Raw genomic sequence first — 25,566 nt, forward strand, 5'->3', positions numbered from 1 at the left:
ACTCTAAAAAATAATTTACTATAGGTTGTTGCATGTTGGTCCGTGTAGACCCCTACTGGCTTGTTGTGTGGCCATCTTCTGACCTCACTGACGGGCCCTATGTGACACCAGAATATATATTGCAAAAAAACAGAAATCTACCCAACGTGCTATCAATAGCAGCCAGAATGGAGTTGTCAGTCCCAATATAAGCTAAATGCAATAAAATTAATTGTAAAGGTGGACAGATAAGGTATAAAACAATATCATATTTATTAAAACATATAAGATATGGGGTAACTAGCAATGTCATAAAATTAGAAATGAATTCAGTAAGCCACACAATAGGTCCTGGATTAATAAGATTCTATATTAGGACTATGGGCCTGATTCAGCATGGATCGCTATTCTGTTTTATAAATCCCGACAGCGGAGGTAAGTAACCCTAACCCTCCCTTAGGAGTGCCTAAGCCTAACCTCCCCCCTAGTGCCTAACCCTAAACTCCCCCCCGTTAGTGCCTAAACCTAGCCCCCCCTCCCCGCACCCTAAACTTAACCCTCTCGGGGGGGGGGGGGGGTGCCTAACCCTAACCCTCCCCGGGCTAAGTGAATACTTACCCCGTCAGCGACGATCGGGATGGAGGGGGTCGGGGTTGTCAGCATCAGGATTATGACAGGCGTCGGTATCTCAATACATCTCCCGGCAGATTCGGCATTTGCATATATTCGCAAAATAAACAACGTGGTGCTGTTTTGTCATATGATGTGTACCCAGCTTGGTACAATGGGCCTGATTCAGAGACGGACGCTCTGAAAGAGCGCTCGCCCTGAATCAGGGCTTTTCTTTTTTTATATACAGATTTTGGTGCGGCCTCCTGGCCGCTCGCATAGCTGTGGGTGACCACCCACAGCTATTGCGAGCGGCCAGGATGTTGGTTGCGATGGTCAAGACCATCGCGACAATCGGGCTTGTGGTAGGGTCTCGTTGCCACAAGCCCCAGAGAGCTTCCGGCTCTAATAGCTGTCGATCAACATCGACAGCCGCCCCTTTTGTAGTGAGCCACGGAGCGAGTGCTATTTGCGCTCACTCCGGGGGCTCGCGCGTGCTGGCACGCCATCGACCCGCTTGCAAGCGGGTCTAAATCAGGCCCAGTGTCAGTAACTTGGTAGACAACAAGCACATAAGGCGAGAACCTTGTTCCTGATGTCAGAATTCTAGGAAGAAATCGGAAGGAATGTTGCAAATCGCAAGGATCTAGCCCTCTAATGTTCTGGCCAAATCGGACATCAGCAGTAGACTAATTGTGGGATGACCTATTCCCAGCCATGTAATAAATGGGATCGGTAGCTTTTTTACACTCAGTGATTTGCAACTAGTTGGGTAAAAAATTATCGTTTATGAGCATATAATTTAAGGTAAATTGGTTCTGAGCACAGTTTCTTTTTACCACGTAATGTAAATGCTGTTCAATCGCAGAATCTCACATCTGCTTTTTCCCATTTGTTTGCCCTCAGTCTCAGTTGGTGCATCTTGTTAAAAGGTAAACTCCACTGAGTGGCCACTTTATTAAGTACCACAAACCGAAAGGGAAAATTGTCCATTTATGGTGCACAAGAAATACATAATAAAGTGTATTAACAATCATTAAAAATATATGTATCAAGAACCATCAGCAAAGTATTACAATGAAGGAGTGAAACAGAAATGAAAACATGTAAAAAATATTTTAGAACCACCATGTGCATATTATATCTCTTGTTGATACTGTAAGTAAGCCTTAAGTGTGTCTGTATGAAAATACAAACAATGTTGAATATGACAAAAGTTATTATAAGTTTATCGTATGTTTGAATAATCTATCAATATATTATTTGTGTATAGCAGGTTATATACAGTTTCATTCACTCTCTCGTCATGTGTGTGCCATCATATGATAATCATTATTACTACTAGAACACAACCCGTGAGTTACTTTGTCTGACACAGCTAATTACAGGTATAAAAGTGTGTTCGTCACAGTAGTTATTCTCTGTATATAACCTGCTGTTCTCAAAAAATGGATTTCAATACTGTTGCACGGTATCTTCAAAATATTCCAACATACAGTAAACTTGTAATAACTTTGTTGTATTCAACATTGTTTTTAATTTCATACAGACACACATAAGGCACACCTATCAATAAGAGAAATAGCAGACACACAGTGGTTCTAAAATATTTTTTATTCACGTTTTCATTTCTGTTTCTCTTCATTTTTATATTTTGCTGAGATTTATTGATACATACCTAGAGATTGGCGCATGGTGAGATGATGGCAGCGTGCAGCTGTTGCAGATTTAGCCGCTGTATGTTTCTGCTGCAACTATAAAGTACTCACTATGCATCTGCCCGAATGTGTTACCATTACTTGCTAAGCAGCAATTTTTTCTTTCAGCTACTCCCATCTTGATATTTTATTCTGGATTTGTATCTAAATGTAACATTGTTATTAATACTATTATACATTTTTACAGTTAATACGCAAGAAAATTGGGAAGTCGGAACATGTGCACAGACTAATGGCTGGATCAATGGCAGGTACTGGTCATTGCATTATCGGAGACATTTATGAAGCTCGCCTACAGATTTAATTCATTGACACGTCTAGCGCTTTTACTAGTGGTATATTATTTAAGACAGAGGCCCTCATTTAGAGGCGCTCGCAAGAAGCGAGCACTCATTCTGAATGAGGGCGGCCGCTTCTATTTTTAAGTGCGACCCCCTGGTCGCTAGCTAAGCTGTGGGTTACCAGGGTGATGGTAACCACCATCAAGACCATCGCGACCATCGGGGCTCGCGACGAGACCCTAAGGTTGGGTCTCGGCAACCGCAAGCCCCAGGGAGCTTCCTGCTCCGATCGAGGAGGAAGCTCCCCACTGACATCACTGCTGATGTCAGTGCGGCTGCCCGCAAAACGTTAGACGCCTCCATTTTTTTTTTTTTATTGATTTCAGACCACAACATCTGCATTTTATGTAATCTATTGTTACCCACACCTGTTTTCTTGTTCTCACAATTCAAATGAAAATGATTGGATCTTTAATTTGTAATTTAATGAGCACGGCCATCTTCAAAATGTACTAAGAGGAATATTAAACATTTTGTTGAAATTCCAGGTATCACTGCTGTTATTTGCACTTATCCCCTTGACATGGTCAGAGCACGTCTTGCATTTCAAGTGAAGGGAGAACACAGATACAATGGCATCATACATGCTTTCAAAACTATATACACAAAGGTATTTTAATATTTAAATATATATTTTCATGGTCATAATTGTAAAATGATTACTAATGGGATGTTTTGTGGTGGCAGCAATTCGGGCGCACGGAACTGCCCTATCTTCTGGAACGTCATGGGAGTGCATCAAAAGCTCCATGCGATTCCGAGTTGTGTGTATGGGGAAGGAAAGACTGTTTCAGACGGATCTCTTGCACTTAGTATGGGGCTGGTGCAAGTGCCGATACTAATGATGGCGGTTGGCATCAAATCAATGGGCAGCACGGTTTCCACTTGAAGACGCACAGACCCTCACATTAACCCTGTGAATTATCGCATTAGTATAAGGCAGTAAATCAGACTTCCGCACTGCCCGCAACCACAGCCACTTTGCGCGCAACTGACAATCAGCCCCTTCAGGCGATGATGTAGGAAGGAAAAGAGTTGTAACAGTGGGAAACACAGAATGGTATTGTCCTGTGCTTCCCGTTACCACTCTTTCGCTTTCCACCTAATCTACCACTGTTGTGACACCACTTTTTCTTTTGGGTATTTACTATTGTGCTATATTTAGCAGAATTCAGATCTCTTTGGCCTTGATGCTGTTGGTCCTCCTCTTGCATCCCTGCAATTCAGGTGGATCCAAACAATTAGGTCCATATTGATTTTCCGGGTGTAAGTTCATGGACCCCGTACAGTGTACACCTAAAATGTGTTAGATGACCAAATTGATGCAACGTTGTGTCCTGCCCTTTTTGTGACTATTAAATACCCCTTACTTGACCGCTCATGGCATTTGCAGGAAGGTGTATGCAGCTTGCCTGCCAGGAGTCTGCATATTTCATTTGTAGCCACCTGAACGGGCGCTGGCCCATGGGAAGCTACTTACACATTTCAGGGAACTCACAAGAAATGCAATGGAAAATGTATTCCTTGGCTTTAGGTGACTGTTATATTAACATCCCCACCTAGTGATAGTCCTACAGAGAAAAACAGACTCCTGGTATAAACTCCTAAACAACATGACCACTTTCAGGACAATGTCCTTTATTGTGCATTATTTGTTTGTTTTAGGAAGGGGGTTTCCGTGGATATTACAGGGGACTTGTGCCAACCATTGTAGGGATGGCTCCTTATGCAGGTATGTTCACCTGGATACTTCTATTTATACACACACACACACACACACCTTCCACCTGCAAAGGTGCATAACAAAAGGAAACATGGTACAGCATTGCGGATATATGTTTGAAATAAGCATAAACACTACTTTGTATGGTGGGAAGTACTGTACCTGTCAGTGTGTACAGTAATCGGCAGACTTTGTGATCTGCAGCAAGTTTCTATAATCTACTTTGAAAAAGCAGGGATGTTACTTGGATGATTTTCATGGGGACTGATGCCTGGCTGACTACATTTCATGCTAAGGTCTGGTGAGCAGGGCCTCTGCCCTTCTTCTTCATTGTGCCACCTACTTAAAATATCCTTCTTATACCATCTATTAACAGATGATAATATTACTATTTCCATACATATTGATGCATCATATCTTGTTATAATGTCCTCAATCAACTTTAAGACTCATTTTATATTTTACTTCTAGTTTAACCACTTAAATGACTATTTATCCCCAAAATTGGAGAAATTTAGTTGGCTGGGACCCACGTGTAATCAGCCAATGAGCGGCCACTATATGTAAAGCGGCCTCTGATTGGCTGGCAGGCCGTGGGTGTCCGAAGTGGCCCGTCAGCTGGCATTCGCGAAGTATTTGTATGTGTGACAACACATACCAATACTTGTCCATTTGGCTTCGGGTCAGTTGGTTTGTTATGGTGCCAAGTACAGGGATGCTACGGAGAGCAGCGCGAGGATGGAGGTGAGTATCAGATATTTATTCCAGGTACAGCCTTTGGATTCTATATGGGAGAAGGGGACTGACCAGCTGGCAGTAGGTAAGTATGTGTGAGTGAGGTAGGTGAATGTAATAAAGTTGTACTGTATACGGTGTGTGTGTACTGTCTTTTTTTTAACTTATTTATTTTACAGTGGGAGTACGGGTGCCGGCCGCCTGCTGGCACTTGTAGTTCCACAAGTGCCAAAGGGCAGGCATGCTAGCACCTGTAGCTCCACTGTAAAATACAATTGTTTGGAACTATTTAACACATTATTACCCCTGTACCCACCACTCCAGGGGTGCGGGGATGAGCCCCGGGCTTCATCCTAAGCCTGGGGTTTCGGGAGAGGGGGGACCGCTTCTTGGGGGGTTCCCACCTCCGCTAAGATCCCCGGCTTGGGGTGATAATGCTTTGGCCATGGAGACCCGGTGATAGGGTCTCCTGGCTGTGGCATTACACCCGGGTCGGTTTGGGTCCGGTGCTGGTTTTAAATATAGGGGGACCCCTATGCATTTTTTTCCCCCTATATTTAAAACCAGGACAGGCCCTGCAGCCAAGTGCTGGTTCCTAAAGTACGGGGGAAATCTACACGTTTTTTCCCCCGTAATTTTAGGAACCAGGACTGGCTTTTTTGGGGGGGGGGGGACCCCACGTCATTTTTTTTTTTAAATTAACCCTTAAAACACAGTTTCCATTATTATTATTATTATTATTATTATTATTAAACATACACAAATCAGTGTGAATTTGTGTATGTTGATGGACACTCTCAGGTCAGGAGGCATTGCATTTGCAACTTCTATTTAGTCCCCGATGTGGCTGCAAAAACAGCCGGATAGAGCAAAAATAAAAATGGTAAATTCTCGAATTAGGCTGAAGTGAATGAAAAGTATTTCCGATTTGAGCTGATGATGTATTCATTTCTAGTGATAAAAATGGCCGAATTTGCGGAATTAACCCGCCCGATTTCTCTCCCAAAAGTTGAATAAATCACCCGAGTTTAATAATAGTAAATTCCTGACAAGCAAAAAAGTTATATTTTCACCCGAGATTGCAATCTCGAACCAATACAAATCTTAGTAACTTTACCCCCTAGTTTCTTCATTTTTTATGTATTGTTTTATTTTTTTATCTATACTGCACTTTGGGGTCTATTTACTAAGCTTTGGATGGAGATAAAGTGGATGGAGCTAAAGTAACAACCAACCATCTCCTAACTGTCATTTTTCAAACACAGCCTGTGACATGACACTAATGGTGCATACACACGGTCTGATTTGATTGTCAGATATGAATTATAATTATTTTAAAAATCGTTCATATCTGAAAGAAAATATGACATGTGGGCCTGCAATGATGAACGATGCGCGTTCCCGCATGTCAGATAACGATATCTGACATCGCCTGTGTTTGCAGTCAGATTTTGACGATTTAATTAATTTTAATACTGTCTGAAATCGTTCAAATCTTTGGTAAAATCGTTCATCTGACAAATCTGACCATGTGTATGCACCATAAGGAGCTGATTGGCTGGTACTTTTTCTCAGTTCACTTTATTTCCATTCAAGGCTTAGTAAATAGACCTATTTGACAGCGATTACCTTACTTTCACAGGATTTTCATTTTTTACCTTTGAAACCTTGAAGACTACAGGACTCCAGCATGCTCCAGAGCTACTTGGGAAACCGAGCTCCGACAATCCGGACGTTTTGGTATTGAAGACACCTGCTAGCTTGCTATGTGGTGGCATTGCAGGAGCAATTGCCCAGACTATCTCGTAAGTTGTGTTCCTTTGTTGTTCCTGAAGGAGAACTTCACAGCATACCTTCATAGGAAAGGCTCACTAGTCCCAGACTTCACTTTGTGGGGACTAAAGATAGCTCTGCCTTTTGAAACTGAATATTTATACATCCATAGAGGTGTCCTCGTCACTTGTGTTCCCCCACAGAAAACATGTCTAAGAAGATTTTGGTGTTTTTGTTATTGTATAAAACACTGCCAATGATTGTGCCTTTCCCAGAGATCTCTGCTAAAATAATGGCTAAATGATTGGATGCACTGAGCTCTGAATCATATTAGAAATAGAAATAAGCACCTTTTGCATGCAGCATCAGACCGCACCATGGAAAGCAGGAATATACTGTAGGCCATATTTGATTGGACTGGTGTCATACCCAGCAGGCATGAGGTTTGGGGCAAATGAAGTCACATTTACTGAAAGTAGAAACCCCCTTTAGTCAAATTACTTTATGTTTAGGAATGCAATTATATTAGTTCGGACACACCCCACCTTCCTCTCCCACAGTATAATCTAGCTAGACCCTCCTCACCAACATAGTTTGGCAGCCAGTGCCCAGCTATCACCACTCACCACCCTTCTCCCACAATTAAGTAGATATGCTATCCCCTCTTGCCCCAGAGACATACGGCCTTCCAACACTGCTGCACACCACTCCTAGGGGTCTAGTTACTAAGCAGTGTTAGGAGCCAGAGTGAAAAGTGATAAGTAAGTGTTAAGGTGCCAGCCAATCAGCTCCCAACTGTCATCTCACAGGCTGTGTTTGAAAAATGACAGTTGGGAGCTGATTGGCTGGCACCTTATCACTTTTCACTCTGTCTCCTAACACTGCTTAGTAACTAGACCCCTAGTATTGGTGCAGACACATCGTGTTCCATATAGCCAGCGGCCACTTGTACCCTCTGCGGGGACTTAACAACAGCAGCTCATACAACTTCAACTTTCTCCATTTAGCTCACTGGCTCCCGACTATCTTTCCTTCAGTGTTGGCAGTGACTATGAGCAGCTGCCAATTACTAGGATGCTTTTTTTTAGTTCTGATATTTGCCCTTTTAAAACATATACATGCAAATGTGAAAAAGGCCCTTAAAGCTCAGTGTTACTATTTAGTATGTACAGAATTCCCTAAATGCAATATGGAAGAACACTAGAGTGATTATAACGCTCACCAGCCTCCGTCCTGGTATATATGCAATTCAGAGAGGGAATAAATTGTCACTCGTTGTATAATGTAATCATTACAATGAGAGATCTCTTCCCAAGTTAATGTGTGCAGCCCGGTGATGCTGGAGGAAACATCTTAGTAAAATCTTCAAACTGTTCACGCTCCATGTAACAATAACTAAGGGGCCGATTATTGTTGCTAGCAAGTCATATACTTTTATATCCACATTGTGTGCATGGAGCTAAATAGGGATATTCATCAGTATGCCGAGTTGTACACATCTCTGTGACCTTATTGCGATTAGGAATCCGCTTATGGAAACAGCCATCATCCTCACAGCATAGCTTGCACCAGCCATATACCTGGTACAAGAGATCCAAAATGAGACGGATCTCTACTTACACACTACTCAGTATAGCCCATAGTTGCATCTACATGCCCTCAACTCAATGTCACTACATGGTTCCAGCCATTCAGCCGCATGTGACATGGGTTTGGCTCTGAATCGCCTTCATATGGGTGCACTTGGCTCAGATGTATGTGCAGTGCTAACATTTGCAGGATTCGTCTGAATAACAGACTTGGGTGCAACGCTGCATCAGCCCCTAAATGTGTATGGATGCAATAAGAGGAACATGCTCTAATAATATCAATCCTCTCTTCTCTGTAGTTATCCTCTAGATGTTACACGCCGTCGAATGCAGCTGGCAGCCATACTACCGGACTCTGACAAGTGCCGGTAAGTAGGATGAATTGTTATAGACACTTATCCCAATAAATTTGCTGTGTATTTTATTGGAAACATAAAGACAAACACAAATATAAGAACATGCTGTAAGTAGAGGAAATGTATATTCGTACATAAAGGGGATAGTCACCAAATGGCAGCATCCTAATATATTCCGCAATTGCCTGCACAGTGGAGTGCGCCTGGTCGAAAAATGTTTCCAATGTAGGAGGTGAGCCAATCGCGTGTGGCGTATAATTCTGTGATGCCCTTTTAGTCCATGTATGCCTCGCTGATGCTTAAACAGCATCTAATATGTGGTGATCACTTCTCACGGCTACGTACCTGGTACAGACTGACAAGAATGTGGACTGGCTTTCGGAAGCCATTATTTACCGCAAGGTGTTTTATCATGCAGTGCACATGGTCAGAAGTATACTACACTACAATATGTTCTTACAAGTCCAGCAATTACACTGCGTAGATCAGATGTCACAATATCCTTTCTCACACGTTGTTTGCACAACTGAACATAATTCAGCAGAAGTATTACCACAGAACCCTTACTTCCTTTATTCCAGCCCTGTTATTGATTATTGTCCCTTCCTTTCCTCTTCTGAAGTTTGCTAAACAATCACATTCAGCAAAGTTAAACATAGACAAATGAAGGCAGCTTCATGCATGGTTCAATGACTAAAAAAAACACAGCTTAAAAAAAAATAAAAAAATTTTAGTTGATGAAAAATGCATTTTTTTTTTTTCATTTCTTTTTTCATAGGACGATGCTTCAAACCCTACAATATGTCTGCAGAGAGCATGGTATAAGGAGAGGACTGTACCGAGGCTTATCTCTCAACTATATCCGTTGCATTCCCTCTCAGGCTGTGGCCTTTACTACCTATGACTTTATGCGACAAGTTTTGTACTTAAACTAGTGTCTTTCAACTCTACTTTAACATGATTATAGCACATATAGCCTTGTACAGTGTAAGTATATTGTTATATAAAAGAGATTGAGATATTTTCATATTGGCTCCCTTGGTTTAGCTACTACTGATTTTAGAACAAAACTCAAGTAAACAAAGTTGGTCTATGCTGGATCATTGTAGCAAAATTATAAATTAAAAGACTTGTTTCTGTAAAAAAAAAAAAAAAAAAAATTTCTTTTAGAGTGATTTTATAAAGATGTCGGATATGATTTATCTTAAGTTAATAATTATAGCTATGACAGTAGGGTTTTGTGTTTCAAAAAAAAAAATATATATACATATATATATATATATAAAAATACAAACTATGGGGTTTAATATTTAGGGGTCAATCCAATTACACGCGATGTACTCATAGGTGCGAGTCATTGTGACAACAGGCGCACTTGACGGCAGCCCGAATTCGCATAAAGGTGCTCGCAGCCCCATAGGGCTCCAAGCAAAATAATGCGAATTCGGGCTTGGGGCGGGCCGTGAGGAGTGCGAGATGCCGTGCCGTCTGTGTTTTAACGCCGTGGCAACGGCAACCCACACCATTTGCAAATGATTAGATTGACCATTTATATTTAGAGTATGCTGCATTGTTGTGTTTACTTACTGGAGTTGTGCAGTTTGTTTATAGCTGGCCATACATTTCAAGATCAATTTTTTTTATTATTAACGTTAGGTTAAATATACCAAATCAGGATTTGCTAATAGCGTAGGATAATACCCACATCTTCCTTTAAATGTGGGGATATGCCAGCTCACTTATACTCACTAATGTCTCACAGACCATCTTGTGGTCACATTTTGCTGGCATTGTAAAGGATCACATTTCAACTTTGACTTTTCACATTCCAGGATTGTACCTTGTGTATTGTGTATGAGGGGTCGTCTACTAACTTCAGTAACCACCATCAGTGTTCTCCCCACAAATTTTTCCAGCCGGGTGGTATCAAGAAGTAGCTGGGTGGGGGCCTTCGCAATAATAAAATGTTTTAAACCCTGACCTTATAATGATTTAAACTTGAAATAACATTGTATATATTAATTCTCCGCTTCTTATTAGAGGCTGAGTCATCTGATTATGAAAAAGCTGCAAGGTCTGTAGGATCTGGTCCTTTTTATACAGCTCCCAGATACTGTCCCCACTTGCAGGCTCCCAAAGTGCCGGGGGGTAGGCTGTTTCTTGCCAGGTGGTGCACCCGCAGAAAACAGCCTAGGGAGAACACTGACCATTATGAAGAGCCTTCTGTGTGTGTTCAGTATTGTCCTATCTATTATTTATATGCAGCAGTAACTCAGGTCTATGTACCCCTTCCTCGCTGACATCCCCTCATTAAGAATCATTTCTTATGTTCTATTATTCTGTAGCCACAATGATCAGTGAATAGTAGTATTAAGCTGAGCACATTACAGTATTTTTAATCAGTATTCCCAGAGAACAAATAAGCTGTAGGGTATCTCTAGTACTATAGTATTTTTATTGCGGGTAATGAGCCACACTAGGAACATGTCATTTTATTCTGTGCACAATAGTCATTATGTTTCATTAGTTCTCTCCTCAGTAATACAACACTGTACTATCTGCATTTTCTGCTGCCACACTTACTGTTACATCAACTGACATTATTACGACTGAATGGCAAAAGTTCCATAGAGCACTGAAATTCTTTTTTTCCTTTTAATAAATCCTCTTTTGTATTAAAAAAAAAAAAAAATCTGGTGAATGTCAAGGTCCCTTGTAGTTGGAGTGATGATGTAGCACTATTATATAATACTTACACATACAGACGTAATGTGGAACTCCAACTAGAGGTATATGTGTGTGTATTATATGCAACATCTATCAGGTTATTAATGTGACCTACATCTAGCCTCCTTGTGCATTACACAGCCCTTCTTTTCATGTGACTATTTCTGTTGTTCTGTACAAGCATCTTAGGCTGATTAAAATGATATGCGGCATACCTATATTCTGTGTGCGACTGCGGCTATATCTGCATGCAAAATGCTATATTACAGTGTTACAGTTGCTGACGCTGTAACGTAGCATTTCACATGCAGATACACCCGCAGCACACAGAATATAGGCATGCCGCATATCATTTTAATCAGCATAAGCTGCTTGAGCAACCTATTTTCTTGGCTTTGCGAATAAGACAATTTTTAAGGGATTGCAGGATTTTTTTACTTTTAATCTTTCTTTTAAATTGTATATCTCCTTGCTGAAAAGTTCTACTGTCCAACACTTATTTACAGTTAATGTTATGGACCACATGGAAATGGTTCAGTGTAAGGGATCATACACGTAGTGGTTTAAAAAAAAAAGTGGATCTTTGTCCTTACCTACTGTATGTAAAATTCTCTCAGAGTCCACGGGGGACACGGATGACAATGGGTATAGGTGGTGAGCGGAAGCCTGGGCACCAAACTGTTTAATCTCTTTACTAGGTAGCATCGGCTCCCTCTACCCTATACCCCTATAGCCTAGAGGACCAGTTTTAGTTAACAACGCAAGGAGCAAGAGGAAGTAGAGGAAAGACCGGCGCGCAAACACTTATCAAACATACAGAGTGATGGTGAAAAGAGAAACCGGTAACAATACAACCCCAAAGTTGGATGGGCGCCCTGTGTCACCATGGACCAAAAATCCCCTTTTCTTATTCACTCATGGGGGATACATGGCTGACAATGGGACGTCCCAAAGCAGTCTCCCTAAGGGAGGGGAATGTTCCTGTGCTGCTCTGAGAACACTAAGCCCGAATCCGCGGAGGCGAAGGTATCGAAAGAATACAACTTGATGAACGTATGGGCAGTGGACCACCTGGCCTTGATGAAAGTATGGGTGGAGGACCATGTGGCTGCTTTACAAAGTTGTTCCGCAGAGGTGCCACACCGAGCTGCCCAAGTAGCTCCCACTGGCCTGGTGAAATGTGCCCGCACCGAGGCCATGGCAGGGACGGGAAGGTCCGCCAAGGGAATAGGCATGATGAATAGTCAGTCGGAGCCACCGGGCCAAGGTCTGTTTAGTGGCCGGGCAGCCCCGTTTGCTGATGTCATGCAGGATGACAGGGCTGGAAGATAATGCTCTGCCCAACAAGGGTATGACTCACTTCTCTCATGGCGCCTCGACTGCGGGTGCTGCCTTGATTAATATAGGCGATGGTTGTCGTGTTGTCTGATTGAACCTTTACTGGCAAGTGACGGAGAATGTCCTTTGCTTGACAGAGGGCTCTGTACACCACTCTGAGCTACAATATGTTGTTTAGGAGTCTCTTGTCCTAGGCTGTCCATTGGCCATGATATGTATAATGACAAGTTACTGCCCCCCCAACCCCGAATACTCACATCAGTGGTGAGCAGGACCCAGTCCTGGAACCAAAAGGGGTGGCACTTGTTTAGGTGGGACTGGTGGAGCCACCACAAGAGAGAGTGACGGACGTCTCGAGGGTGAAACACCATCTAAGACTTGAGATGCAGGGTGGAACGGGTCCACTTGGCCAATACCTTCATCTGCAGAGGACAGGAGTCAAACTGGGTATACTCGAAGGTGGAAACCATTGTTCCTAGGACCTGCATGCAGGAATGGATAGAGACCCAACAGGAAGGCTTGAATCTTGGCCTATATGGACTGGATCTTTTCTTTCAGCAGGAATACTCGATGAACACCGGAGTGTAGTAACACACCCACGTGTAACATCTCCTGAGATGGAGTTGTGCTGGATTTCCTCCAATTGATGTTCTAGCTATGGGACTGTAGCAGAACGAAGATGAGGCAGAAATGGACTTGAAGACCTCTGGTAATTTGGCTAAAAGGAGCAGGTTGTCCATATAAGGCAATATCTGGATCCCTCTGCGTCTGAGATGTACTACCATGACTTTTGTGAAAACACGAGGAGCCGTGGAAAGACTGGAGATGTTACTTCCTTACCGCAAATCTGAGGTAACGCTGATGATTATCCTGGATAGGAATATGCAAGTAGGTATCCTGAATATGCAAGAAGGCCATGAAATCCCCCAGTTCCAGAGCCAGTATTATGGAGCAAAGAGACTCCATGTGTAACTTCAGAACATGGAGATATATGGAGAAAATCTTAAAGTGTACCAAGAAACGTCCCCACACACACAAGTTTATAATAAAACAGTGGTGTACAATTCTAAGGAGAGAGCACTGAATGTGAAAAAAATAAGTGGGGCTACAACAATGTATATAGCACTAATTGATTGTGACACTAATAAACAGATACATGAGTGTTCCCACTAATTAGAAGGCTAAACATGGCTAAATTACAGAAGACAGTAAATTAAATAGATAAGACAGAGAGTCAAGTGCCTACCAAAGTATTCCTATATACACTAATAAACTAAACAGGCACACAGAATTCAATGTAAATGGGCAATATAATGCTCAACAAACCAACCCCAACAGGGGAGGAAGGAGCCAAATGTATAACCTGACTGTGGGGTAGGTATACAGAGAGACAGCCCGTGTCTCTCTCAGCTTCAGCAAGGCAGGCACTATGGAAAATGTCTGCTCAGCATTTGTCTGTGGGAGGAGAAGCCTTTTTGGCGGGTAGCCTGAGATAAGGATGCGCCAAGGGGCAGGGGAGGAGCTAATGGGATAAGCTGTCCTCCCCCATCTAGCATCCCCCCAGGAAACTGGGCGGTATTATAAATGTGTTCAATTGCCAAGAATACCCTGGTGGTCTAGTGAGGATGCAGAGAGAACCTGGCCCCCCCAGGCCAGCACCGCCGGTGGCCTCCTGCACCGGCGGCAACAGCTGCGATGAGCACTGCGCCCTGCAAGCAGGGAGCTGCATTACCTGATCCCCAGTGCGCCAGCTGCGGCTCCCTGGTATGAGCCTGGCTGCAACTGACTTAGTTGCCAGTGTTCCAGTCATCGGCAGCGGAATCGTTAGAGCGGCGGTGGGGGAGTCCAGGACGCTGTCCCACTGCCCACTCAGTTATAAAAATACAATAACAAATAAACCAGGCTGGCTAACAGGATCCCCCTAAAAAGTGTGCCCTTGCTACAAGCATCAAGCTAAAACTGGTACTCTGGGCTGAAAGCGGGGTATAGGGGAGAGGGAGTCTGTGCTGGGCACCAAACACATATTTAACTGTTTGGTGCCCAGGCTCCAGCTCACCGCCTATACCAATTTTCATCCCTATGTCCCCCAAAGATGTACTTGGGGGAAACAGGGACACTATGGGGTCTATTTACTAAGCCCTGGATGGAGATAAAGTGAACAGAGATAAAGTACCAGCCAATCGGCTCCTAACTGCCATGTCACAGGCTGTGTTTGAAAATGACAGTTAGGAGCTGGTTGACTGGTACGTTATCTACATTCAGTTTATCCCCATCCAAGGCTCAGTAAATAGACCCCTATATGTACTTAATGATCGTAGTTATAGCACTCCATTTACAGTATATGTTATACCAATGATTCCCAAGCTTTCTTGAATCAAAGCACCCTAGATTATCAGAATTTTTTTTTTGAGGCACCCCTAGGCCAAAGGTTTATTATTGAGAAATTCTGCAAAAATTATTAAATTACGTAAATTGTGCTTATCTATCTTTAGGTTTAGTTATGTGGTGGTGGACAGGGCTGAGATACTGTTTGTCCACATGTTTTATGATAGGAAATACCAGTGCGGATGGCTGACAATCACATGGATCATAAATCATTTGATTTGGTACGGGACCACCAACCTGTGACACCACTGCAAGTGCTCCCAGGGTACCACGGCACCTAGTTTGCTATACTTTTTTTTCTATATTTTATCAAGCGTTAATATTGAAATTTATGTGAAATGTGTGTACAGGTATACAGATCCATTCCCTCACATTATTTTTTGGACTGTAAACATTACATGCTTTTGCCAGGCTTAAAGACTATGCTGTATGCTTGATTTTAATGTTCTTGTGTCCAATGCCTAATTAATAATGTGGTAGTTTTAAGATACCAGAGAAATACTCTTTGTACTGCACCACTAAAATGCATATAAACTTCTATTAACATGCATTCAGTCAAACTATTTCAGGAAATATATATTTTGATATCCTCGTTGTGATGATCACAACTTTCAGTCAAGCCCATATTCCTAATTAAACTTAAGTGCTGCTGTCATCTGGCATTACTTTTGTTACACACTATTTTTGTAGATGTAACAGCCAGCATCAGTAGAGACATTCAAAAACTTCTCTCCTATTGTGTACAAATTTTTACCTGTGAACAAATCTTCTGTACTCCTTTTTTTTTTTTTTTTAAATCAAATTGGCTCTGAATATTAATTTTGTGGTGCTGCAACGCCGAATACCATGATTGCTATTTTATCCACATCTGTAGAAGATTAATTGTTCTTTAAAATCATGTCACTGTTATTGCACTGTTCCTCCATTACAACATTAAATGTATCTGAATTTTAATCTGTGTCTATTTCATTTGCTATAAGGGAGAGTTCTCAAAAACTGCACAGGATAAATAATAAATTAGGACAATGAACATGTGAGAGCCTAATACCTCTTTTCCACCAAAAACCCGGGTCCGACCTGGGTTTTCAGACATGGTTCCAACCCAGGCCAGACACCATTTACACAGCACCATTGATCTGGGTTATTCTCAAGTCATCCCCGGTCACACTGAACCCGGGTCTGCCCTTGTAGGGTCATAAAAAGTGAGAGATGACTGCTCCACAACCACCAATCAGCTTATTTTAGGCATGGCCCAGTTAAGATAACCCAGGTTGCACCGTTTACACTGCACCATTACCCGGGTCAATCCTGGTATCTAGCTGGGTTGTATTGCCGGGTCACTTGACCGGGTTATTTTTCAGGGACCCTTTTACACTGAGCTGCGACCTAGGTAGACCCAGCAAAAACCCAGGTTTTTGCTCTGGTGTAAAAGGGGTATATAAAATGGGAGTGCACTTTTGGGAAAAGTAAATACGAAAGAGAAAAAGAGAGAGAACCCATATATTGGGGCACTCTATGTCCTGTGCATATGTAAAGGTATATAAAACAACTTTTATTAGTATCAATAAAAAGTATTAACTATATTGTAAGACAGACAAAACATGAAAAGTAGAAGTACAAAGGTATAAGTACAAAATATATAAAAATGGACAGTAGTCCAATAACTAGTGTGAGCAGAATTAATAGAAAAAAATAAAAATAATTTATTAAGTTATGGGTAGGGGGTGTTCCCTGTAGTGGGCCGAAAAATATTAAGGAAAGTGCAAGGATAGTGAAGTGATTAATATATGGTCCCACAGTAAAATCAATGGAAATATGATTAATTTGTATTAGTAAATGGTATTTAGTATTCCTTGGTTACCCATAAATAAGGTATTTAAGGAATACTAGAGACACCCAATTATGTATTCATAAATCTCCTTTCACATTAGTGGTAACGCCACCATGTGTATTGCTAGTAAGAGATACAGATATTTCATTGGATCAGTAATTAACACTCGTATTTCACAGAGGGATGATCTCAAAATATGACCTATTTGGGGGTATCTGAGTACAGGAGCTGCAACCCCCAGCATGGGCACCGAGGGGGGGTACTAATTACCTGTGCTTGCTGGAGGGGCCCTACACTGCTCCAGCCCCCTCTTACATCACAGCAGCCCACGCTGCTGTGTGCTGGGCTGCACTGGGAGACTGCTCGCTGCTGCTAAGAAGCAGCCACAGCAATCTCCTATGCCTGTGGGGGGAGCGATCAAGCTGATCGCGCCCTCCCACTGGTTATGTGCCGGGGTGAGGGGGGCTCACCGCGCTGCAAAACTTTTTTGTTTTTTTAATAAGGGGCGTGGCCACGCCTCCTGCGATTAGGCCACGCTCCCTTTTATCCGTGCCCAGCGCGGCTCTTGGCGGGCCTGACCCCCAGTAGGCTGCCATAGCAGCAACATAGAACTTTTTTAATATAATTATATTATGGTTATTATGTATAAACAGTGAGTTCTGCTGTATTCACATTAGTGTGTACATTAAGAACTTCTATGGATGTACAGTAATAATGTACCCCCACTGTAAATTATTAAGGCTATTTGGAACGTATCCGGTCAGAATGTCAACAAGTTCTGAAAAACAGGAAGACTGGCCGCTATGTACAATGTATATACAGCACTCAGCTGCTGCCCTTATAACAGCAAAACCTGGATTCTGGCAAAAGCAGGTAAAAAATGCTCTGCTCCTGGACTTCCCTCTTAATTTATGATCGCCGTCATCTGTGCTGGACTAATTAATTGATAATAAAGGTGTTTCAACACAATTGGTGGCAATCCTAAATTAAGCCTAGGAGCAGAGCATTTTGTACCTGATGGGAGGGGTCATGTTGGAGGGTCTGAGAATGTTGACCTGGACATTGAGGGGCATATTCAATTAGGTGCGAAAAGTCAAACTTTTGGCCTGGCGAGGTTTTCGTTGTCATCGCTGGTTTTCCTCGCGGAAAAGTATCGCGCGCGTCCCCGCTTATCCCCGTATTCAATTAGATATCGGCAAAAACGGCACCCGACGAATTCGGAGCTAGCAAAAAGTACTGTCGAAATTGGGGAAAACAGTCTGTACCCCCCGAAAAGCTGCACTAACATAGGGGATCACTATAGGGATGTACTAGTACCCCTAATAAAGCTAATCTGGGTACTTAAGTTTTCTCAATTGCTTGCAATTAGCGTCTTTGATTAAGTGGTGAAGAATGGCATTAAGTAATATTTTTTCAGCAAAATAACTAGTCTCAGTAGATTTGGGGTACATGAAAATGGGTGCTAGCATATGGTAAAGTTGCTTAATTGACGTTTTAAAAAGCATTTAAAAATCCACCTGCCGCAAGCACCTGCAGTTTTTAAAACATCTGGCGCATACTTGGGGACCCCCCTGGAGTCTATTTTACTAGTTTTTATGTTTATCCCCCAACTTTGGTCTTTTTCGCCCCCAAAATGAGTGTTTTTTTGGGGTGTTCTTGAGTATTTATGAAACTTTTTTGACACAGTTTACCTTTGGGGGACTGTCCCAAGAGTGCTGAGTGGTTTCCAGACATGTGCACCCCAAAACCCCAATTCTGCACTTTTTTTCATAGGCGAATCTTTACTGCCGAGTCCAATGCATTGTTTTCCGCACCGGCGATAAGTCTCCACAATTGAATATGGGGATAAGTTTTCGCCGGGCGAAATGATGTCACCGGCGAAACTTTTCCGCAGAAAACGGCTTTTCGCACCTACAGTAATTGAATATGCCCCAAAGTCTACAAAAAAATCTATTTGATTTTGCGCTAATATACAACAGAGTCTGATATGTGATTTAGAAATGTTTTTAATTTATTGATTCATCATACTACATAGCAACCAGTTGCTGTATAAAAACAATAAAAATGTATATGAATATAAATAACCAAAATCAATTATACAACATACATATTATCTCCACCTGTGGATCTTGTAAAATGTGTCCTGCGCACCTGCTGGCTGACCTGGAAAACGTGACCTGTGTGGGCTCTTGAGGACCGATTTTGAGAACCACTGCTCTAGGGTGTTAATACACTAAAGCTGGTTTTGCTCCAAAATCAGAAAACAGATGAAAATGGTCGTCAGACAAGTTTGTTAAATGTTTGATCTAAACAATTTGTTCAAACAACAATTTTTGTCAATTTTCCGGCGTTTGGGAGCAAATTGCTGATTGTCATTTGCTTTCATACCTTACCAGATTTTCATTCCAACCAATCAACTAGTTGGCTGGTTGGACAGATAATCTTTAGATGTGTGGCCAGCTTTAGGAATGTTGGTAACAATACCTGAAGGAGTGGTGTGGTTTTAACCCCTGGTTCAACCAACAGATACTTATAGCATTTTACTATTATCTATGATGTTTGTTGTATAATTGATTTTGGTTATTTATATTCATATACATTTTTAATGTGCTTTTATACAGCAAACTGGTTGCTATGTAGTATGATGAATCAAGTAAACTACAAATATTTGTAATTCACATATGTATATTAGTGCAAAATCTAAAGGTGCATACACACAACGATTTTTTGAACGATTATCGGTAAACAATATGGTTTAACGATAATCGTTTGAAAAAATCGTTCACTTTCTGAGTCAAAACGATGAACGATTATTGTTCATGCACGTTCACGTTTGTAGTTCAGTCAGACTTGTCAACTCAACGATTTTCATTAAGTTAATATGCAAAAATCGTTCATTACATTTAAATGAACATAGTAAATGAACAACTTTAGTAAACTATTTTAGTTCATTTTTTCAAGGTAGAAAATCGTTTACTAAAATCGTTCATTAACTAAATCGTTGTGTGTGTATGCACCTAAATAGATTTTTTGTAGGTGTGCATCCACTGTTATATGGATGTGTAGTGTATGTAATCACAAACATACATGTTTTTTTGCAGCTTTTTTATACATGCACTTATGATTGGAGATAATATTATATAATAAGCACCAGAACCGTATATTATGGACATAAAGTCGACAATTGTCAACACCAGAATCTCGACAGTACGTTTGCTAAAATATGCCAAAACCTGTATGTTGACATGTCAGAGTCGACATGTTAAATGTCAACATTATGAATATGTTGACATTTTGCTTTCGACCTAATGTCCAAGTCGACGTTCAGAACCTGTTAACATTCTCAATGACCGCTTTTCCTATGACACAAATTTGGATTTCTGTGACTTGTATGAAATCACTTGGCCTACAGTAGAGCCTTGCATGGTCATGTAACTCCTCTGTGACTTCTAACATTAGTATAATCTATTGGAATTACTCCATTATCCCATAAATATATTCAAACGTTCTAAACCCTTATACATAATTAGGCCTGGAATACTCTTATGAAGCTTTAAGTCCTCATCTGTATACTGGGTATTGCTATGGGACATGTTCTGTATACTGTAAAGAAATGATAGTTGCAGCTTTAAAGTATCAGCATGCCAGTGAACAGTACATTTAGAGGTATTCCATGATTAAACATAATCACTGTGCCAGCTTTATGAGTAAACGGACACTTCCTTTTTTATTGTATTCTATGCAGCATGACCCTTTCCACCCTGTACAACAGTGTTTCCCAATTCCAGTCCTCAGAGACCCCTAACAGTACGCTGCACTGGTGTATTCATTGTTGGCTGATATATTAAAAGATCCATAGGTGGAGCTAATAATTTCAATTGTGAAACTGAGGAGATCTGTAATACATGCACTGTTAGGGGTCCCTGAAGAGTGGAGTTGGAAACACTGCTGTACAATATAGTCTGCTCCTGAACTGTCTACTTAACCTTCGCAGGATATGTTAATGAGGTTTAACAATTAAAAAATAACAACAAATTAGGCAGATTCCTCAATGGGATTGCAACAACACAATATATATATATATATATATATATATATATATATATATATATAAAATTAGCAAATTTGGCACTCTTATGTACATCACATATAACCAGCCCCGCAAATCTTACTACTTGCACAATTGAACAAAATTCTCTACTCGCAGGATTCTCACACTTAAGGGTCAATTCAATTGGATGCTTTTTTGTGAAAGTGAAACGCGCATACCGGAGAAATGCAATATTTAATTAGAAATGGCGCAGATTTTTTCTACAAAGAGTGGTCTAGCAAGAAGTGCATGAAAACGAGGGGATATCCTGGATCCAGTAAGGAAGGCAGTTAGTGGCCATGAGTCAATCATTGGAGGTTCTTAAGAGATGTCAAATGTTTGATTTTTTAAAATTGGTAATGGTGGAAAAATGATAGTCAGCTAGTGTTTTTACAGCAAATTAAAGTCTTTACAGCATTTTGGGGTACATTACAATGTGTTTCATGTGATTTTTAAACCAGTAAAGAGAATATTTAGCTGTCATCTGCAAGTTATGAAACCCCTATCACATCAATATGACATCTCAACATACCTGTCCCACATTATTTAACCCATTTTTTAGCTGTTTAGAGAAAATCAACGAAACATGCAGTGGTGGGGACCCATGCTTAAGCCACCAGAGGGGTGTGTGGCCAGCATTAGTGCATGCATGATAATGTACCAGATTGATAACACAATGCACTGTAGTGAATAAGTTCTGGGAATGCAGTATAATGTAGTATCTGTATTATAATCAAGCACATGATGGTGATTCTATCTATATATGACACTAATGCACTGTATATGTGATATGGGAGCCCGGTACTGACTGGCCAGTGTCTACAACTCAATCAGAACTGCATTAGGTCTAGTAAAGGCAAAATACATGTCATTGTAAACAAACTTCAACTAAGCTCTTACAGTGATGACTTCGTTGTAGGTTAGTGACAAAATGCCATTCCAATCACTGGCAGGAACTGCGTTCATTATCTTGAAGCCCACAGCCAACAAGAGGAAGGGACAGGAGTGTGCCATGACAGCCCACTTTGATTGTCAGGAGGGTGAATCTTGGCGTAGTTTCTATAGAAGTGAACCAAGCACCCATGTTTATCTGTGGTCCTGCTCCACAAGGCAACTGACTCACTAATACCCCTTTTCCACCAAAATTCCGGGTCTGACCCGGAGTTGGAAAAGGGTTCCTATACGGATCAGACCCGGACTTTAGCTGGCGCCGACTCTGGATATTCCCGAGTCGGCGCCGCTCACGCCACAGTCGGGTCTGCATAGACCCGGCTTTTCCGGCATGAAAGTGGACGCTTGTAGATGACGTCATCTCCAAGCGCCACTGAAGCCGGACCAATCGGCCGGCATGCGGCTCACTCCAGGTCATCAAGACCCGGAGTGCGTCGTACACACAGCAGGGTTTCATGGGCTACACCCGTGTTAAACCCTGCTATTTACCTGGGCTGGATTGCCGGGTCACTCGACCCGGCGATCCAACCCTCACCCCTATTACACCAAGGAGCTGCCTGGGTTAACCCTGCAATAACCTGGGTTTTAGCTCCGGTGTAAAAGGGGTATTATAGAGTTACAATGTAAAATTTAAGTGCACAGTTTGGCATCTGAACCCTAGAGGAGAAGATGGACCCTCAGGCAGTGAGACCTACAGTACTGGGGATATCCCCTGTGATCCTGGTTCCTCACTGTGTCCCAACATTTTTACATTACAATAAATATTTCCCCTATCTTTTTACCATACAATAAAGATTTCCCTAATGTTTTACCTGCTCAAGGAGGTCGCACAGAAAGAACGCAAATTTGCTGGCAAAATAGGATAACTTGGAATTAAATTGCAAATCAAGTTTCACAGCGAGTTTGCTGTAAAAATGTTTCACAGGACCGAACTTGTTTCTAATTGACTTGACCCATTAATATACTTGCTATTGCCTCTGCTGTATTCACTGATCACTAAAGAGTACCCAGGTCATCAATTAATTTAGCTCATCTGAAAATCTACTTCCAGATGGATAGAGCTTTTAGTTTTAAAAACATAGCACGCACCTTTTCCCTTCCTCTACATAGTGCACCCAGGAGCATGGAGGCAATCCTCCCATGATGTGTCGCACCTCTTTAAGCTGCATACACACTAGACGATTTTTATGAACGATATGGACGATAAAGATGTCATTCAACGATATATCCTTCATATCGTTCAGTGTGTATGCAGTGAACGACCAACGATTAACTATGTATTTTGTCGTCCACACATGCAGGCCAATCTGACAAAATTGTCAAGAATTGCCTGTTCAGATTCAGAGATGTGGCAGGATGACTTCACTAAAAGATATCTTTCAGTATGCAACTTGAATTTGACTTCAGATAAGAACCACTTGGCCCATCTAATCTGCCCCTTAAAGTGTGTGCACCCAATATCGTCTGTCCTGCACTACAGAAAGTTCAAGGGAAATCTTTCACCAATATTGTTCATACAGCACATTGTCTAGTGTGTATGAGCCTTTAGATATACTGTAAAACAATGTTCATCTGACAATAGCCCAATCTTTATACTAGGGACAGCACCCAATTTAAGCATATTGACCCTGGGCTATAAACATGGATCTTCAAGTGATTGTTTTTACTTCAAGCACTTTATTTTTTTTAAAGTTTATTTTAACAAATGTTCTGGGGAAGTTAAAATTATTGTCATACGGTCCAAAATAACCACTTTTATGTTTTTATACATCCCTGAAACTCCCTATGATCCCCATAGAAAACATTACCTTTGTGTTTTATTTGCACCAGAAGCTACATGTAATTTTTCTACAATTGGAGCAATCGCACTGAGCGTAAAAGTGTTGTTTTTAATCATATATTTTTACTTTGAATAAAGGCAAATACATTTCTTCCACCCGGGATCTGTTCCGGGTTTTCTTTTGCATTTTGGCCGAGGAAAGAGTCCTGTCAGGATCGCTTATCCCTCTTATGCTGCATACACACGGTCAGATTTTGTTAAATATCTAAACGATAACGATTGTAAAAATCATTCAATCGTTCATATCTTTGACATGTTGGGCATGCATCGACCAACGATGCGCGTTCCCAAATGTCAGATATCGTTATCTGACATAAACGGTGTTTGCAGTAACATTTGGCCGATTTCATTCATTTTAATACTGTCAGAATTCATTCAAATCGTTGATTAAATCATTCAATCGTTCAATGAAATCAATGATCTGACAAATCTGACTGTGTGTATGCACCATTAAGAAACAGAATACCATACACACTGGGCCTGATTCAGACCCCTCGCGAGCGCTGGGCGCTCGCAAGCGGGTCGATGGTGCCCTAGTGCGCATGCGCACGACGGAGGGAGCTCCGTCATGCGCATGCGCGAGACCCAGATAGCGGCAGCCAAGCTGTCGCTCCAGGTCTCGCACCAAAGGGGGCGTGCTGTCGATGTTGAGTGACAGCACGCCCCCTTTGGTGGGCGTGCCGGGGGCGTGGCTGCCAGACGTTGGCGTTCCCATGGGAACGCCTACCGTCTGGGTCCGGCCCCACTGACATTACTAGTGATGTCAGTGGGAGTGATTTTGGCTCTGATAGAGCCAAAATCACTCCAGGGCTTGCGGTCACTGATACCCTACCGCAGGTCTTGACCATCGCGACCATCATCATAGACGCTCGCATAAGCTGTGGGTGGTAACCCACAGCTATGTGAGCGTCCAGGAGGACGTTCCAAAAAAAAAAAAAAAAACGCCATGATTCAGAGCGGGCGCTCGTTCAGAGCGTCCGGCTCTGAATCAGGTCCACAGTCTTTTAATAAAACTGTCATTAACATGAACAGTGGAGCCAAGTTTACATTTCTTCTGTCCATGTTAATGATCAGTTTTGTTAAGAACAGAGCAATATCTATAAAACCAACACAGAGAAAACCATGAAAAAAAAATAATAAAACCATGGTTTTCTTTTAAACTGTGTAATATTTGTTTCACGAAACAGATCCCAGATAACTCCAATCTCTAATGTAGTTTTGTCATGATCAGTACTCACTTAAGCCTGCATGACGTGGGTCTGACATCAACTTAATCCAATTACACCCACCTGGTCTGTCTACAGAAATGATTAGACTCCCCAGTAACTTTCCCACTCACTATTAAGTGAAACATTAACAGTCTTAATTACATGAATCTGAGGGATGCAGTCAGGAAGCCGACAGTCGAAATGCCGACCGCCGGCTTCCCGACTGTCTAATCCTGGCAGGGGTCTAATGACAGGCCTGTCACTTTACCTACGCCTGGGAGCCCGACGCACGGCATACCGATCGAAGGCAAGCCGGGCGGCGGGCAGCCATGGGGGGGGGGGGGACTTAGGGCTAGGCACCCCCCGTGAGGGT

At 41.9% G+C, this 25,566-nt stretch overlaps 1 protein-coding gene across 3 annotated transcripts in view; it reads left to right on the top strand.

Annotated features, from left to right (window-relative positions):
• SLC25A16 (solute carrier family 25 member 16) overlaps window positions 1–11,725 on the top strand; it is a 48,752-nt gene extending 37,027 nt beyond the window's left edge. For 2 of the 3 annotated variants that reach the window (XM_088476180.1, XM_088476189.1), the window contains exons 5-10: window positions 2,494–2,557; window positions 3,136–3,257; window positions 4,313–4,379; window positions 6,748–6,910; window positions 8,767–8,835; window positions 9,602–11,725. In XM_088476180.1, coding sequence (XP_088332306.1) covers window positions 2,494–2,557; window positions 3,136–3,257; window positions 4,313–4,379; window positions 6,748–6,910; window positions 8,767–8,835; window positions 9,602–9,758 — 642 coding nt within the window. In that variant the 3' untranslated portion in view covers window positions 9,759–11,725. The remainder of the gene's footprint in view (window positions 1–2,493; window positions 2,558–3,135; window positions 3,258–4,312; window positions 4,380–6,747; window positions 6,911–8,766; window positions 8,836–9,601) is intronic. The other variant, XM_088476192.1, reaches the window with a different exon arrangement.
• The last annotated feature ends 13,841 nt before the right edge of the window (window positions 11,726–25,566 follow it).

The sequence above is a fragment of the Taudactylus pleione genome, unplaced genomic scaffold, assembly GCF_031769625.1.
Source record: "Taudactylus pleione unplaced genomic scaffold, aTauple2 ptg000016l, whole genome shotgun sequence".
NCBI lineage: Eukaryota > Metazoa > Chordata > Amphibia > Anura > Myobatrachidae > Taudactylus > Taudactylus pleione.